This window comes from Melopsittacus undulatus, chromosome 3 (genome assembly GCF_012275295.1).
Source record: "Melopsittacus undulatus isolate bMelUnd1 chromosome 3, bMelUnd1.mat.Z, whole genome shotgun sequence".
NCBI lineage: Eukaryota > Metazoa > Chordata > Aves > Psittaciformes > Psittaculidae > Melopsittacus > Melopsittacus undulatus.
In genome coordinates this window covers 69,660,148-69,679,279 of record NC_047529.1, presented here as the reverse complement: position 1 = coordinate 69,679,279, position 19,132 = coordinate 69,660,148, and the positions used below count along the sequence as shown (strand labels likewise).

General features: G+C 39.7%; 1 protein-coding gene across 3 annotated transcripts in view; it reads left to right on the top strand.

Annotated features, from left to right (window-relative positions):
- ARHGAP18 (Rho GTPase activating protein 18) overlaps positions 1-19,132 on the top strand; it is a 99,896-nt gene that overhangs the window by 9,881 nt on the left and 70,883 nt on the right. For 2 of the 3 annotated variants that reach the window (XM_034061014.1, XM_034061013.1), the window contains exon 1: positions 18,255-18,362. The exons of the other annotated variant lie outside the window; for it this stretch is intronic. In XM_034061014.1, the coding sequence (XP_033916905.1) occupies positions 18,283-18,362 (80 nt within the window). In that variant the 5' untranslated portion in view covers positions 18,255-18,282. Of the gene's footprint in view, positions 1-18,254; positions 18,363-19,132 lie in introns of those variants that run through there. 3 annotated transcript variants of the gene reach the window in all.

Below are 19,132 nucleotides of genomic sequence, written 5' to 3'. Positions count from 1 at the left end.
TTGTATGATTAATGTAACAGTCATATGCAGTAAGGAGACTTTTTAAGATTAATTTCAAAAGAAGAATGATGAATGCATGTGTGTGTATATACCTTTGCTACAAATGGGATCAACAAAGACCTTCAGTGTTATGAAATAGGACTGATGTGAAATGAGGGTGGAACACAAATGTCAGTTTGAAGTGTCTTCTCAGTCTTTCAGGACACCATTGCTGCTTCTAAGCCACAGCAGTTTGCATGCAGTGAACTTTCTGGTATATGCTGGCTGCCCCTGCACTCTGTGCCCTTAGCAATTTCCTTTGAACTCTCTCAGCAGAGTGTAAGGTCTAGTTCAGTTTGATGAAGAGGAAATCACAATGACTTGTATATGATAGAATTTAAGTGCAGGACAGGGTGTTACGTTTTCTTTCAGGATGTCTTTAAAGCGAAGTCATAAATACCATTTTAATGTTTTGGGCTTCATGTTGCTATCCATTTTTAGATCAGATTTATAAGTTCTTCATAACATTCTTTGCTAAAGGAAACACTGATTCATCAATTACACTGCTAACAACAGCATATAGTTTTCTTAGGAGAGTCAGAAGTTCAGGCTAGTGTCAGAGATTAGCTACATTAGTCATTTGTGATGAAAAGCACCTATTAATGTTCATGTACTAGGATTAATATGACTCAAATGCTGTAAACCTTCCTGCTTGACTGTTGGCATCATGCTACCATCTGACAACAGCTGTTTCCTCCTTAAACAAATGAGAAAAATTGTGGTAGATTGTTGCTTGCACCATTACAAGCTCGGTCATTCCAATTTATGTCTTAGTAAATGCACATACTTATCACAATAAAAAACTTAAATATATACACATATTACATATAGTATAGTCCTACTTATTTTTGGCGGCTGCTTTAGTAAGTACCTAGAGAATCAATGAACATTGTTCTGCACCGACATCTTATTTTAACTCTGTCATTGGGAGTGTGCTGTGTGGGACAGCAGGATGCAGATCTTGTGCCAAGGTTAAAACCAGGTATTTGGGCTACATCAAAAGGTGAATAAACTTTGCATGTCTTGATACTTTGTAACTGCCACTCTTAGAAGAAGGCCAAGCATGAAATTTGGACTGTCTGTTGAAGCCACTGGAGCTGAAGGATCATGCTTTGGAACTCAACATCAGGCTGACATCACTGTATTTCCTGCCAGCTGCTACTTTCAGGACACAAAATTGCATTTGCCTCACCTATTCCCTGAGCTTCAAATTGCAGATGTACTTAGGTGAAGCTTGGAGCTCCAAAACTAATCCATCAAAATCTGATTTGCACACTGTTGAATCATGGTCTCATCATAGGTGCTGCTTTAACTGACAGCTACCAGTATGTTCACATATATTGAATATATTTGTTATTGGAGGTCAAATAAAAGCTTGCTAAGTGACAAAGTATTCCTCGAGAGCAGAAGACCAAATATTTGTATTTTTATTGGTTTTTGATTTTTTTTTAAATATCCTTTTGAGTTGATGATGCACTGTTAGTTGTGAAGTGGGAGAATCTGGCCTAAAGATCCTGTCCTGATGGATGTTTTCTGAGTTCAACTTGGGAACACCATGAAATGCAGACATAGATGGAGTGGAGGGAAAACAAGGGTCACACTGAAAATCAGGCAAATAATTCTGTACCTTTCAAGAGCACAAATTCAGAACTGAAAGTACTGAAGTACTTGAGCATAATTTCAGGTGAAGTCCTTTGAACTGAAAATAGGGATATCTACAAGAAAAATGAAAGCTATGGAAGGCACCTGGTTTGCACCCACTGTTACTCAGCCCTGGGTATGTGTGCTACAGATCATGCCTCTCCAATACACAGGAAAGGGCGAAAGGATTATGTGAATGTCAGTTTGGGAATTGTTATGCAATTGTTATACATTCTTAATTGGCTGGCTGCACAGAGACTGAACTTCTTACTCACTGTTAGAATCATTCTGTGGAGTTTGTGCAACCACTAATTTGTAATTCAGGGTATCTTTAGATATATTCTTGTATTAGCTAAAATTGTTAGCTTAGTAAATCACTGGATTCTGTAGTTCCCTTTCATATTTGCTGCTTCCAATAATGAGACTTTGCATGCAAATACGAATAGTTGAGGCAAAAATAAAAATATTGCAAACCCTGATAGAATTAAATATTGCAGGCATTTTTATGTCACTGAAGAACGTATGAATAGTGATCAAATGCTTAGGGATGAAATGGAATGAAACAAAATATGGAATGCTCTGCTTATACTAAAGGCTTGTGTGAACTGCATTTATTACCATCTTTATACAGATACATTCTTTTGAGTATTCTCAAGGGGGTTTCTTGTATTTTCACCATCTACCTTGGTTTAGTCTGAACTAAATATAGTTTATTTAAAATGCATTCTTAGGTTTCAGCCCTACAGCCTCAAACATGATACCAAAACCAAACGATCAGTGGGACAGTTTGTGGGGCATCAGCAGTATGAACTGGACTATGAGCTCTGGGGATGCATGTGAATATAATTTTTAAAGGACATAGGAACTGGTAATATACTAACATTTTATTTTTTATTTTACTTTTTGCTATCACAAAATGTCTTTGACAGTTGTAATTCTTCAACTCAAAACATCACTCAGAAATTTGGAGTGATGCAGAAGATGTCCTTCTGTTTCTCCATTGACATTTTTGATATTTACATTTCCAATCAGAGCATAAACACAACACTTTCACCTGACTAAAATGCACCATTAAAATTTAAATACATGTTTATTTTGCCAATGCATAATTTGCTGTATTGAGATAACACTGAACATCTACTATGAGCTAAAATCTTGGCTTGTAATTTAGAAAGGGGCCTGTGTTCTGCAGATAAGTACACTGCCACCGTTATTCTGTCTTTCAGATGTTTCAGCTACAGGGGTTAGAATTGAAAATTGCTTAAATTCTACAAAGCAGGAGCAGGCCAAACTGTGTATCACAAGATCCAGGTTTAGGACTGTGTTATTCGTGTCCATGGCATGCTGAATGTGATCTGAATTTCCTCAAATAGTGATTCTTTTGAATGTAATAAAAATATTTATCTGAAGAAAGTTCAAGAAATTAAATAATAAATTAAAAGGCTGTGTAACTTTTTAAAAAAATCATTTTTTAAAATAATCTAATAGTTTTTTGCTGTTATCCTACACTCAATTGTAATTTGTATTTTTTGTCATTTGTATGCATTTTTACACTACTTTCATGGTTGCAAGGAACAAGAAATATTTTAAATTATTGCCTATTTGAACATAAAAGTAGCTGTATGGGACTGGACCAAAAGTGTATTTATCTGTCTATCTGGTACCTTACCTGTTTTTGAAAGAAACCCACATGAGTTTTAAAGCAGGGCTGACATTCCCAGTGCTTTTGCCAGCTTACAGCCATATGCTGCCAGGCAGTTCCTGAGCCAGATGTTCTTCTAATGTGTTTAGTTCACAGATTTCTTTTCTGCAAACATGTCTGGTCTTGCCAAAAAGCTGTATAAGCTCTTAGCTTCCCCAGCATCCTGTGGCAAGCAGTTCCACTGTATAATGATACATTTTGTGAAATGCTACCACTGTTTCGAACCATTTTTTTTCCTTGTAATTATAGTTATTTTACCTTAGTTCTGGTACTGGAAGAGAGAGTGAACAATCTGTTGATAAAATGCTTTTTTTCCCCTTCAAAGTTTGCATCTTACTAATTTAGGCCCCAGCCTTCACCTACAGACCACTGTGCCTGCCCCCTTTAGGGCTCGGGTGTTTTTTTTGGTGGGTTTTCTGGTGTTTTTTTATTATTATTTTTTATTGATCCTATAATTACAGTAGCTGATAGTAAAATCACGAAGTTGCTAGTATGAGCAAGGTATACACAACTAAGCCTTGAACTAGAAACAGTATTTAAATGGATTAAATCAGAATATTGTTTAAACATAAACACAGCTGCCACTGTATTTTGTTTGGATGATAGGGGCAATCAGCCTCTTAACAGAAAACCTAATCTGACTATACAGTTTACACCAATACTCGTTTTATTATTAACATGCATTATTTACTTCTGTAAGAGTATGTTAGGCCAAAGGGTTTGCCATGTAACTTGGGTTACATACACCAAGTATAAATGCCATTGGTACATTTATAAGTATATTCCCAGAATTATTCTGTATTTTGCTATATGCTTATAACTTAAGAATAGTACACAATCACCTATTCCAACACTTCTGTACTTTCAGTTCCTAAATGCAAATAATACAAACGACAATATACATCCTGGGTCCTTATGCTTTGAAATTTGGGTCCTTGTAGAGGATGAAGTGATGAGGCTTTATTTTAAAATGTTGACCTTGCTTTTCTTTAAAGGAGTTCCCTGCAGCCAAAAGAATGAGAAATTAGTTTGTTTAAAATAGTTGCATTACCCTGAATTGAATAATTAAAACTAAGGAATTCTACTGACTAAAGCAGGGTACTTGGAGACCTTGGAGGCTGGCATTTGTGGTGGTGGGATATGGCAATGTCCTAAGTTTCTACCCTTTCAGTGCTTGTTGGCAGCTAAAAAATTATGTACTTGCTTATGGGGAAAAACAATATTCCAGGTTTGTCCATGTACTTCAGGCAGCACTTAAGATATTTAAAACTCTTATGGTTGTATATTGTAATATACATTTCTTCATAATATTACAGCACACATTATACTTTGTGCTGATTTGTGGTAAAAATGCCTTCCTGAGATTACTGAAAGAAAATGCACTTCGCATAGATAATGTTGTAGAACCCGATGCTTCCACAAATAGATAACTCTCAAACTGGAGCTAGGAAAAAAAGAAGTATCTTCAGCTTGAAATCTGCTCCTATGAGCCTCTGTTCTTATTGTAATCTTTCATAGCAGTTTTGTCTTAATTTTTAGTGATGCCCCAAAGAAACTGAAGGGGAGAAATTAACAAGCTAAGAAAAGAAAAAAGATTAGTTTTGGCAGGCAGGCAGCTTTTTCCCCTTAACCATTTATTCATGGCCTGGAGCCCCAGAGTCATCGTGCAGACATGTGGTCTCTGCTGCTGCTTGGGTAAAATTAAAACTGATAGACAGATGAAGGTTCAGTGGCTGAAGATTAATATTGTGATTTTTTTGTGAGTGCTCTGTGGGCTTCTGCACTTTTGAAAACCAGCCTACATCCATGAGAAATGTGGGCTTTTTTTATAAACAGTATCTATGCTTATAAAAGCCCTAGTGCAGCTGCACTTTATGCTGCTACAGCCACCTACATTCCAGAACAGGTAATAAATGTTACACATACTCTTATATTGATAATATTTACCTACACTCAGGTCTTTTTCTTTACCCATCCTAGAAGAGTCCAGCTGGCAGAATTAACATGTAAAGGCAGTAGTGAGAAAGCTCCTTTTCCATAATTCTCTTGATTTTTTGGGGGGAAGTGCTCCAAAATCAGGTATTGTTGACAAGTGCCCAGACTGAACTGTGTCTTTCTGAACCTGAAGGGGAGAGGGATCTGTCACCTCATAATCCTAACATTTCAGTGGAAGCATGGGATGGGGGGCCAAGAATAGTATGGAAATTCTGGCAGAGTTTCACATTGGTGTTCCCTTCTCCCGCCTATTTTTTTTTTTTACTCCCCAAAAGAGTGGTGTAAATTTTTTACCATATTGCTGTTTCATAAAAGACCTGTGTAGTACAAAGAATGATGTTGTAATAAATTAAATGGTGATCTAAGCAAAAAATGTGAACAGGATGCAGAATAAGAAAATATTTGGTTGTCCTATAGCTATCCCAAATAAACAAATAAACAGAACCAAAACACAAGGAAAAAGCAATTTAAATATTACAAATGTTTTATGAATCAAAATCCCAGAAAGCAAACATTTCCCTCATAAATTTATTTGTTTATTCCTCAGCAAACAATTTAGAAGCCCAAACAGACTGGTGGACCTTCCAGCCCCAGCTGCACTAGGCCAGCAGAAAAGCAAGGGGGTTGAAGTCCTGGTTGGAGCCACCCTGGTGCCTGTCTCTCCTGCAGGGACAAGCATAAAGGAGGCTGAGCGTTGTAGCTGATGTTGAGCTCACAGGACAGGAACCCAGGGCTAGTCCCAGGAAAATCAGTAGAGGCTTAGTTTGTGACTCCAGTGGGGTCAACATTTTGCTTTGTGTGCTCTGGCTATAGAAAAGCTGCTGTCCTGTCATTCTAGTCCTGTCATATATAGTCCCATTTTCTAAAGCTTTTTCAGCCTTTGATGAAATAAGGCTACCTGTTTCACAAGCACTGATGACCCCAGCTGTGGAAATATGATAATTTCTTGTCCTAAAATGTGGGCATTTACCATATAATTTATTAATTTTCCTTTTATCTATTTATCAATATTTATCATCTCCGTTTCCATAAGAATTGAACATAACACAATCTATGGTAATGTCAATTAGGCAATTAAAATATATATTTTTTTGATTGACCAGAGACACGTGCTGGTCATTGAGTGTCTGCATGTACAGGAAACAAGGGAGAAAAACATCTGGGCAATATTTGAGGCTTGCTTGTTTGTGGCCTGTTGTGCTGTTTTTCCCATGCTTCTGACTTGACTGTCAGTGTGCAGCTTGTCCTCTTAAATCCAGATTAGATGTGATAGCACAGAGATGCAAAACACAACGTAATTTTCTTATGATTACTACTTGATTACTTCTAGCCAGCTAAGCTAACAGAAATGCGATTTTATGATACTTGTTAATATCAGTGATGTAGTTCTGGGAAAGTTGTAGACTCCCCTGGAGCAGAGGTACATGTGTATATTTGAAGCTTTTGTACATCCTCCAGCAGGTGATGAAAGCTCCTACAGATGATAATCCCCACATGTACTTCTGTAAGATGTTCTAAAACAAAGCTAAATTAAATAGGTGCTCAAGAGCAGCAGAGCTCATGGTTTCAGAAGTATGTTTTTTGTAATACTTTCTACCAAGTTTCATCATCATGCACGCTCACATGCAAGATGAGTCTTCTCCATGAGAATTTGTGAAATACCTTAAACTACTCAAAGTCCTTCTTATATTTTAGTTTTAAAGATGATAGAAAATTAGTTCAGAAAAATTAGGTAAAACCAAAAGTTTATGCAGGCCACTTCCTATACAGGTATTGTTAAAATGCATGGTTATTGACAAAGATTATACTCTGGCTGGAAACAATGTGCCCCTTCAGAAATGTTATCTTTCATTAATGCAAAAGGTGGTCCTTAGCTCTTTGCCTGTGTATGTCTGTCATATACACAGGTTCACAGTATGCAAAGTAATAGAATGCTTTCTTTTATGGTCAAGGAATGATAGAAAAAAGAAGCTGACGATTCCTTCATATTTTAGATAATGTGTCTTATTACAAGAGATGGATGGACTCATGTAAATTCTGAGATGGAAATAAGAGTGACTAGTTTATACTGCCTTCTGGCAATTTGGTTTTGAATTTGGTAAAAATACTTGAAAACGTATAAGGGGTGGTGTTCCCGGATCCTGGGAACTGCTTTCTGTTCCTGAGGAAAATGCATGCTTCCAATGATGCAAGTTAGTAGCACCATTTCCATTCATTTTCAAGTGCCAAGGTGTAACCCTCCCCTGATTTGAGAGCACTAGCCAAGGGCTGAAGATGGCTTCTCATCAAAGACAACAACCCTCTGATGCAGCTCATGTTGTAACTGCTCACTTGGAGCCCTGCTTCGGTGTGGCAGCCAGATGGCTCCAGACATTCACTGGGTGCTCTACCCTCCTGGTGGGCATGTGTGTGCATCGTCCTCTGCAAAGCCACCCCACTTCCTGGCCTGTTCTGTGCTGTGCACTCTAGTTCTACTTTCTTCATAACCATATTAATTTCTCCCAGTGAAGCTACCATTGCATTTCATAGATGGAAATTTCAGGAGACTTATCATAGATGCCCTCATGATATTTATGTTATCTATATGTTTGTTTACATTTGTTTATGTACATTTACATTGCTTTTCCCCATAGGCGTGCTAATTTAAAAAATACTTCAGCTTCTCTCTCTATTTTTGTTTTCTTCCTGGACATATGGTGAACAGTATCGTACATAGCGTGAGTTACAAAATAGTAAGATACTATATTAAATCAAAGTAAATCTAACCACTATAACATAAATATCCTTTTTGGGGGTGAATATCTTCCAAGTGAACTGCAAACATAATGTTTTTCCTGCAGAAACTGCACAGATGATACCCTGATGTAAGCAAACTTTCAAGTTTAGCTTTCTGTAACAACAGCTATTGCTTCCAAAATGCACAGCAGTGCTAGTGTATTCTTGCCTTGTATTTCAGCAGCTTTGTCTGAACTTTGCTGTGCAAACCTGTCTAGCACAATCTTTCTGCAGTCAGGGATGAGCAAATTATCTGCAATAAGTGATTTATTGAATTTAGTCGTCTGTGACTTCAGAAATGTACCCTTTGAGGACTGAGGTCTTAGAGGCTGCAAATCTGATGACTGCTTTAAAATTATTTGTAACTAATGTGTGTGGCTATGCATCGGTCTAGAATTACTCATGAACTAAGTACCTAGCAATACAGTACAGCTATAATAGTACTTTGAGTTTTTATTATTGTCATTGTATGACTGGCGTCTTTTCGGCTTTCTCACTGGCTGCTTTCAATCATAAAGAAACAAATTAAACCACAAGTATTTCTTGTACAAGTTTTTACACAAGCATTCATATTAATTTTCCTTGTAGTTGTTAATGATATTTCTTAAACTATAGTCAAGATTTCACATGTGGTTAAAGTATGGTGCCCTTCTTTTGGATTTTAGTTGAATTTCTGGAAAATGCATTTCTGAGTTGATATGAAATATTTTTTTTTTTTTTAATAATGTTGAATTCAGAAGATTGTTTCAATTCTAAACAGAAAAAATTATACTGACAGCTTGAAATACTCCATATTAAGGGTGGCTGAATTTGATTGCTTTGTGTAAAATGTGAGAGAAGAAAACATATTTCTAAGATTTGTTTGGGATGAAAGAGAATGATGCAAAATGAATATTTCTGTTAGTAAGAAGAAGCTAAGAATATTTTTCTTTGTTTAACTCGAAGTTTTACTGGATAATCTTCAGTTTCAAAGCCCTTGCAGAGAAGTGGTTTCTTTCTTGTAGCACATGACTCATGCAATTGTTCCTTTCTTTGTTCTGAAGCATTTCTTCTCAGCTCAAAGCAGCATTTCTGGATAGCTCTGGCTTGCTCAGTTTAGGATTGTGTCACAATTTTCATGAGCTTTTCTGACTGACTGAACTCAGAAGAAACTCTTCTCCTTCAGGGCTGCTCTACATTTTACTTCACCAGATGTTTCAGTGGCACGAGTTCAGCTGTGATCAAATCTGCAGGCAACAGCAAAATTAGAAGGGTAATGAAGATAAGAGCTCCCACTCCATGTGCAGACTGACTTAGTGAACATGTGTGAGACAGAGCAAGGTTTCAACTTCCTAGCCAGATGCAGACTGAAAAAACTATCACAGCCCCTGCTCAAACCTGATGTAAAGCAGGGGGGAAGTAGCCGACACAGGTTGTGATCCTGTGTGATAAATACAGTCTGTCTTTTAAAGCAGCAAATCATACATTTATTTTCAGGTATGTTCTCATTTGCTATCACCATCTTCATCTCAATGAAACTTCAGCTGGTCAGTTCACCCATTCAGTTATACCCCAAATGCTGAATATAGTGGTCGACTTAAAGGGGAACTTAAGGACTTAAAGGGGAAGAGGTGAAGTTGTGAGCTACAGGAATCTTCTCTGCTCCTGCTTTTCCAATGGGTTTGTGTTGGTTGTGATGTCCAAGAGGCAAACCAGTATTTCTGGCACTTACATAACAGCACCCTCACAACAACAAATTGAATGCCCCTAGCACTCTGTATTATACCCCGTGTAAGAAATTTCAAAATGACCTTCCTAAATGTGCCTTTATGTGAAAACTGTTCAGCAAATCTGCTCAAAGTGTGTCATACACATGTATGTTCAGTCAGTCAGAGAAGATCTATAAGCTGTGAAAAAAACTAATGTTTTCCACAATACCATGTTTGTGTCAGGAGAGTGTGATGTTGTACAAGGTCCCAGTTACTCTTGAGTTCAGGGCCCTCATAATTAAGAAAGATCAATTCAAACTGGAACAGATGCAGAGTTGACAAGGATGGATGGTATCTCCCTGAAAGAAACAAAAATACATAGCACATTTAACCCAGAAAACCTCTTCTTGAAGAGTTATACAGCTGCTTTGTAAAATGGATTGAACAGGAACATGAGATACTATGCTCCAGAGTTTTTCTTTTATCTTTATTTCATTTCATATGCTAGTAGAGTATATCTACCTATTCAATGAATGCACTTGGTGTGGGTCACATCTAGGTGACACCTTGGGAGAATGAAGAAGGATTGAGGCCATTCTATTTGGAAAATACATTGTCTTTTCCTAATTAGCAGCATCTTTGAGGTCATGTTTTATAAAACCAAAGGTATCAAAACTAGCTCAAAAGAAAACAGGCATTCAGTCACCAGTGAAAGTCCCTTGATTCCCACCACTGATGCTGTCTTTCCAGAAGTAGCATAAAACATCAGTTGTTGTCTTAAGTTTTCCCCAAAAGTCCTATATCTCATGTGGAGGTACTGTAAAGTGTACTAGACTTCTCATATGTTCTCTGTGCTTGTGGGTATAGAAACTCATGCCACTTTTCCCCTATTAAATAATGCACCAAAAGAAAGTAAACATAGTGGTGTAGTGGCAAGAAATGTGCTCTGTTTTTTTGGGTACCTTTCAATGTAATTGGTGAATAATCCTCATAAAGAGCTAGGTATTACTAGCCCTGTTATAGGATTATCCGTACACAGGATAGGGAAAGGGAAGCTAGAATTGATATGAGGGTTTGTGCAAGGTCACACTACAAATAAATGTGGATAAATTACCACTACTGAAATTGATATACCTCTGGGTAAAATTCAGCAGCTGTCTGACCACAAGCAAAAACATAAAGCAGATGAGATGAGAACTTCAGCCCTCAAACCCCTCTATGACTAATATAAGGTAAGCAGATGGGCTGTGATGGGCAAGCACTGAATTTCTCCAGGGACTGCATTCAAGAAAAATCAGACTGGATAAACTAGAATAAATTCATGTGCTCATTAGTCTTTGTATGGATAATCTCAAAATCATCATCCATAGTTACTGTTTCTCCTTTTGCATTCATCGAATTAAGAATTACCAAAGCAGCCACCAGAGTGCACCAGATGCATTTTAGAGCAACTTGAAAGATAAGAGGAATGTAGAAGTGTTCCTGCTTCTTATTTTCTTCTTGCTGTGGTAAAAAAATCAGATGTTTAAATATGTATGTGGAGGGCAGTGAGGAAAAAGGTAAAACTTTCAGAAAGCTGGGAGGGTGTCTTTTACCTGTAGCAATATCCTTGCAGTTGCTTCTGTGCCAATTCTGTCTGGCTTGCTAAATTTCCCCACATATCAAACTGCCTCCTGATAGTATTAGACATATTTTTCCATTAAAAAATCCTATGAAAATTTGAATATAGGATACACATTAGCTTGCAGAGTCAGACCATAAGAAACATTCGCTATACGCTGGATAGCAAATATGTCACTGGCCTTCTGTTTGCACATGCGTACCTTCATCCCCATCTTTGATGTTCAGGGATATGCAAGCTGATTTGAAACACTTCCTACATACACCAGTACTGCATATGTCAGAACACTGACTACTCCATATTGTGTATGCCATATAGTACACACAGAATCATAGAATAATTTAGGTTGGAAAAGATTCTAAACATCATTGAGTCCAAATGTTAACCCAGCACTGCTAAGTCCACCACTAAACCAAGTCCGTAAGTGCCTCGCCTACACAACTTTTAAATACCTTCAGGGATGGTGACTCAACCACTTCCCTGGGCAGCCTCTTCCAATACTTGACAACCATTCTGGTAAAGAATTTTTTCCTAATACCAGTCTTAACCTTCCTTGGCACAACTTGAGGCCATTTCCTCTTGTCCTATTGCTTGTTACTTGGGAGAAGACATGGACACCCACCTTGCTACAACCTCCTTTCAGGTAGTTGTAGAGAGCGATAAGGTCTCCCCTCAAACAGAATGCTGAATCTTTGTATTTTGAAGGGCAACATAAAAGCGTCAAAGGTGGAGCTTATTTGACAGATGTGGACATCTGCATGTGACCTACTCAACTGTCATGTAGGTTGAATGTAGGTCACATGAGCAGAACACAAGCAACTGTTCTAGTCAGTGGAAATAAATGGGCAGTTCTAGATTGTGATCCATTTTTATGCCCTAAAGTGGAAGTCCAACATAGGACAGAGGACTTTACCCTCTAAAAGTGAATTTTTTTCACAGGCTTTCAAGTGTTGGATAAAATCATTTGCATGAGTGTAGACATCAAGAATTAAGTAACAGAAATCATATCCTGACTATGTAACTTGTACTATTTTGTTTTGTATTATTCCTAGCATTGGTTACTAGCAGCTGCAGGACACTATTCACTTATGTGGTTTTTTTATGTAGTGGAGTGCAGCAATACACAAGTGTGACACTTAATAAGGGTTAGATTTCATCTTGCAATATACAAACAACTTTACATTTCACATATTTTCTGATTCCAAGGTGGAATCCTGGAAACACAATTTTGACAATGGAAGTGCTACCATTTTATTTGAATGTGAATAAGGTGAGTGAATCGATGAGACATTTTCTGCTCCATATGAAGCCAGTCTGAACAAATTTTACAGTATGTAATACTAGGGAAAGGACGAAACTCTCCTATGTTAAAAACAATACTTCAGAAATCCTGAAGTACAATTGTACTTTCACTGCAGCACTGGAATTGGTTCCAGGGGGATCTCTGGACCTCAGCAGGAATAAATCCATCTACTGCCATCAAAGTCAGGCTGTGAATTTGAATTTGTAAGCTGACCTGTTACTACTTTCTCAAGCCAGTGCTTCTCTGTGGATTGCATTTTTTACCTGCGGATAATTGACACATCATCAGGAGCATGGAATGTGAGAAATCACCCATCACCTATAAAAATATCCAGTCATGTACTTATACAAAGTATGAAAATCAGTGTGACATATTTTTTTATTTGGGAAGACTTTTTTTTTAAAGAAAAATTTGCAGTGAAGAGTCAAAAGCATATGTTGAACACATGCATATTCAAACCCTGTAAAGCCACAATGAAGGATGGTACTGCTAAGAAGTTCTCTTTTTAGCAATTTCTTTGTAAAGACAGCTCTAAGCATGAGAACTGTGCGTGATCTGCTTGGCTGCAGCAACTGGTTATATCGAGTGTAAAGGAACTGCATGACATCTTCATTTAAATATTTAAACTCTTTGAAAAAGTTGGATGCTGTGGCAAGATAGCCTGATTTTCTGACTGTGGGGAATGCCGCATAAGAAGCTGCACAGGCAGACCTGAATGAGAGCACGAACATCCTGACCCTCATCAGCAGCAAACCATGGGAGTCAAGAGGAATCGAAGTTAAAACACCAAAGTAATCTCTGAGAACTGTAGATACAGAAACAAAGAAGTTACTGAAGACAAAGATGTAATGTTGTACCCGGGACTTTCCCAGGAGCTAATGAAAGTTTCCAGTGTGGACTGAGGGGACAAAAGAATGTGTGTTCAAGGAAAACGGAAAGTAAAAATGTAGCAGAAAGTGGTAACAGAAAAATGTGCTTGTACATCTGTGTACAAATAAGTTGTTCAAACAAAGGAGTGTGGACAATAATGTGATTGGTTGAACGGGCACATGATCAGTAATGTCATTGGCTGAGAAAAGGGTATGATGTTGCGAAAAGTACTGAAAAGAAACTAACCAATACTAACAATTACTAACAGCCAGGAAAAGGACTGTAAAAGTCAGTGAGCTCTTTCAATAAAGGATTTTGGTTGCACCACAACTGGAGTCTGTGCCTCCATTGCAACATCCGACTTTTAATCTCTTTTCTCAATGATATCTCCTTTGTCACTTAAACCTATATACTTCGAATGGTGCATTCTTATCTAGTTGATTACGAACAACCCTACTTTCCAAATGAGCATGCCCGTACCTTTTTAAGAACATGAGTGTTAGCCGCAAACTCAGCAATTACTGACTATAAATTGGTTTAGGCAGGAGATACATCAGTGAAAGATAGCAGTGATATTCATGTCAGTTCCCAGCAATAATATATCTGTATTATTGTTTAATCAGAATTGTTTATCTGGCCTCACTCTAAATTTAGAATAATTTAATCAAAGAAAACTATGCTGGTGTTATGCTGCTGTAACAGGAAAGAGTTTGATCCTATTAAGTTGTCAAACATAGTAAAGAAAAAAGTGTGTCTAGTGTTAAGCTCTTAAATCCACATCCATATTTGAAGTGCATTACACTAAGGACAGATTTAAGACAGGAATCACTATCTCCAGTGGTTTTATCAGCAATTTAATAGCTATTCTCATTTATTAATTTACTTCCTTTTAGCTCCTTGTCCCAGACTCCTTGTGATGTACTTACATGTCATGGGTTCAGCCGTAGCAGTCATTTTTCTCCTTCTTGTAGCTGGTGCAGTGCTGTGTTTTGACTTCTGGGCTGGGAACAGTTGCTTGATAGCGAGCATGTTTTGAGGGTGTTTTTGTTCAGGGCTTTTTCTGAGCACATGCTCCAGCCAGGTGGAGGAGGGGAAGCCGGGAGGAAGGAGAGACAGGACACCTGATCCAGGCTGGCCAATGAGGTATTCCATACCATAGCATGTGATGCCCAGGATGCAACTGGGAGAGGGAGCTGGAGGGGTGGAGCTCTGGAGGAAAATGGAGGAGGGAGCACGCTGTGCTTGGCCGGGCAGGGTGGAGTGAGTTATGGGTCGGTGGCTGGTGGGGTGTTGTATTCTTTTCACTTGTTATTGGCTTTATCATTATTATTTGTAGTGCTAATGGCAGTGGTGATTTGTGTTATGCCTTAGCTATTAAACCGTTCTTATCTCAATCCGTGGGGGCTACATTCTTTGGATTTTCCTTCCTAACTCTCCGGGAGTTGGGGGACTTGGTTTAAACCACGACATTACAAAAGCTTGCTCACTCTCCAGTTGTCTGCTACAAGCTTTCTGAGTTCTCCTATTCCTAATCTTCCTCTCCATGAACAAGGCAGATTCTTCCCCTTCTCCATTTGCAGTAAAATTTTCTTTGAGCCGTCCCTGCTGACACTGCACTGGCTACATCTTGTTTCTGCATTCTTCTTTTTACAGCAGCAGTGCAGCATGTTATTGTGTGCCTTAAATATGATGTGTTTCAAGATGCTTATCAAAGAAAAAGCAGTTCATATTTTTATTCTTAGAGCACCTAATATATATTTAGTTTGGGCAAAGGGCTTTGGAAAGCTCTCATTAAAACATGGAATGCTTTATACATTTTTACTTTTCTTTGTGTTATTTTTAGCTATTCTTTAAAGGCAATTTTATAAGAAAGTGGGGTATTTGGCATGCAGCCAATAGGCTGAAGTTTTAGAAATGCCCAGGTCCTAAAGACCCTGGTATTTACATGTTTAGTTTTCTTGGTTTAGTTTAAAATGAAAAGGTTGGGTCCTTCAGAAAAGAATTTTGCATTCTGCATAGGCTGTTTGACTATTAACCACAAGTGGTGAATTGGCACCAGTTAATAGATATAATTACATATGTTAATGGGATGTTTTCTCATTTCATGCTTAACATAAAATCACAGAATCATAGAATGGTTTGGGTTAGAAGGAACCTTAAAGCTCATCTAGTTTCAATTCCACCTGCACAGGCAGGGAAACCTTCCACTAGACCAGGTTGCTCCAAATCCCATCCAACCTGGCCTTGAACACTGCCAGGGATGGGGTAGCCACAAATTTTCTAGGCAACCTGTGCCAGTGCCTCACCACCCTCATAGTGAAGAATTTCTTCCTAATAGCTAATCTACATTTATTCTCTTTCCGTTTAAAGCCATTAGTCTCTGCAGTTTTATTGTAGACTCCCTTTATAGGCACTAAAAGGCTGATACGTACTTCTAAAGTGAGCACTGAAACCAGACGAGTCTTGTTCATGTATTTATGTGAGAAGGTAGGCCAATTTTTGCCTTTGAACACAGCCTGATTTGTAGAGAGAGTGCTGTACCTTTGCAGTGGGAGTACTCCAGGGAAATCTTTGCATGGTTCTAAATTTTGCAGTGGTTTTTTGGCCTCAGTTGTGTATGTGTGCCTGTGAGTAGGTACACACAGGTAATTTATCCCTTTGTATTCCTCTTGGTGCATACTGCTAGTTAAGTTGCTGTAGCCATGTTACTAAGCAGGACTGTAGCTATGCCTTCTCTTTTACCCACTCCCTTTGGAGAGAGAGAATATCTGGGGAGGTGGGGCAGCACCAGCCTCTTTTCTATGTACTGTAAATCTTTAAAAATTAAAAAAATCCACATAATCCAAGATAGACCTGTTCTTTTTTTCTTAATTTATATGCAAAGCTTATCTTATATTTAAAAGTCAACTTTTAAATAAATTTTCTTTAAAAAAACCCCACCAATTAATGTGAAAGTTTTGATTCAAAATAATAAAAAAAATATTTTAGCCGAAATGCCATGGCCTGCAGATAAACCATCTTACAGAAGCCATGGAAGAAGCAGGGTTTATTAACTACCCGCAGTTCTTTATATGAACTTCAAACTAAGGCACCAGTTGAACTTTAGTGGCGTAAGAAGAGAAAAGGTTCCTCTATAACGGTTAGTCTATTGAATGTCAGCCAGGTTTTCCTGTGCTTGTAATGTTGGGACTCTTCTCAAAATTCCATGGTGATGTTACCCTTTCTAAAGAAACCGAGGATGTGCTGTTTGGTACTCTTTAGGAAGCCACCCTTTCAAGAAGAAACCCACTGGATGAATTTATCTGATTAAGTCAATGACAGCCAGTTATGTCTGGGTACAACCTGTGAATTCTGCAAAGTCACCATCTGTAGGCATCAAGGACTCTGAAAAATGTGTGGTCCATCCACACCGGCACACAGCTTTCCAATTCAGGTGTACAGGTTTAAATTAGTGAAGGCTCAGAACCTGCATGCTCCACAGCACCTCACATAGCACAGTACTGAACTATGCACATGCAAGCAAAGCAGTGGCATGATTTCTTTAAAACTATTTTAAAATGAAAACCGAAATGCAATGGAAGCTACTTGTGCTCATATTGAAGTAGATCCATTCACTTCTGGCACAAAGCTGTTATAATTCAGACAAATCATACATTTCTGTGAATGCAGACAAAAAATACAAACCTGAATAGTGTATATACATTTACGGGTTATGTTACAGTTGCAGTGTAAAAAAGAAAAACCCACAGGTTTGAATGTTGTGTTACAGACCCTTGCCTACCAATTCAAAACTAATGCTAAGGCAGTAACTCCCATCTCACCAGAGTTCGTGTGGGGGCGGAGTAGGCTGTCCCTGCCAAAAAAGCCAACCCAAAGCTGCTCCGCTCCAGCTACTGCTGGTTGGTAAAGCCTGACCTTGGAGCTAACGGTAGCTGGTTTAAGGCCCAGCAGCTCTGAAGCAGTCCAGTTCCCTTGTGTCCTGGCCTGATGCTATCACCTGCTGTAATTTTTGTAACAATAGCTTGTAATTATAAACCCAACCAAATAAATAATGGTGTATATTACGTTAAGCCAAGCACTGAATAAAGTTGTGATTCAGTGAAATGGACAATCACTCAACGCATTCCTTATCTTTCTTAGAAGAATCTCTTGGAAAATGTATTTGCAACACCGCAGTCTCACCAGGCACCTCTAAGGGAGCAGCAGCTCCCGTGTGGCACGCAGCTCCTGCACTCCAGGCAGCTTGTCTGAAACTGCGGCAGCTTTTCTTTAATTCACCGATTCCTTTGCAAGATATTTAAACTAAACTCCAGTCTGGCCGAAGAACTCTGGTTTTTAACACCGCATGATGTACGGGAGCCCATGGAATGCGAACGGTGCCCGCGGTCCGTTTCGGGTTAAGCCTCTGAGGAGCACTACATGGCAATGCCGGGCAGGGCGCCCGCTCCCGGAAGCGGCTGGGTCCTGCCGGAGTCGTCCGCGGGTCGCTTGGGTGTCCTCCCCGGGAGGAGGGGCCGGGCCCGGCCCGGCGGAGGGCGGCAGCGGGCTGCAGGAAGCGCTGCTGGCGGGAGGCTGGGCAGGGCCGGGGCCGGGCCGTCCCGTCCCGCTCCGCCTCGGCGTCCCCACAGGGGATGCGGCGGTGCTCGCCATGAGCTGGCGGTCCGGCTCCCGCGGTGTGGTCCTCACCGCCTACCACCCCAGCGGCGGCGACGGCGACCGGCCCGGCGGGTGAGTGCGGGCGGCAGGTGCGCTCGGTGCCGTGGAGGAGGAGCGGAGCCGGCCCGGCGGCTGGGGGAAGGTGTTTTCTCCAGCCCCAGGGGGCTGGTAGGGTTTCTCTGTTTCTGCACGGTGTGCCGCCTCAGCCCACACCGTTTTCCCTTTGTTTTTTTCACCCCTGTCTCCAGTAACCTTCGCTCGCCGTGGAAACCTCGGGCGGTTTGCTGGGCTGCGGAGTCTGCAAACAGCAGACGCCGGCGGTTGTCAAGGTGTTTGTAGCTGGAAACAGGCCCGTGGCCGCCCGGGTGCGTTGTAGGTGTGAAACCCGAGCTGTTTGTGGCTGGTGGAGCGTGCAGGGTTAGCTGGGTGCAGCGGTGGGAGCTGCCCCGCGGCTCCGGGGTCAGGTTGGTTGCAGGAGGCAGTGCAGTTTCCTGCAACCTCTTTGCGTTTTACTGCTTTTTACCTTGCGTTATTAATATTTTTTTAATGTGATAATGGAAGGGAAGTGGAGGTAAGGACGCTTCTTAAAGCATTTGTCATGCGCTTAAAAGGTAAAAATAATAATAGGCAAAGAAGCAAACTTGTATGAAGGCTGAGGACCTCCTAGTACCTTGCAGTGTGTGTTTAATACAGGGAAAACACCGCTGGCTGTACCCTACAATGACCAGCCTACTGTGCGGGAAGGAGAGTTTTGTCTTTATGGCACATTTGGTCTTGCCTCATCCTTGCTGAAACTGTCAACAAAGGTCCCATTGATTATTATTAATGTTCAGAAGCCAGCT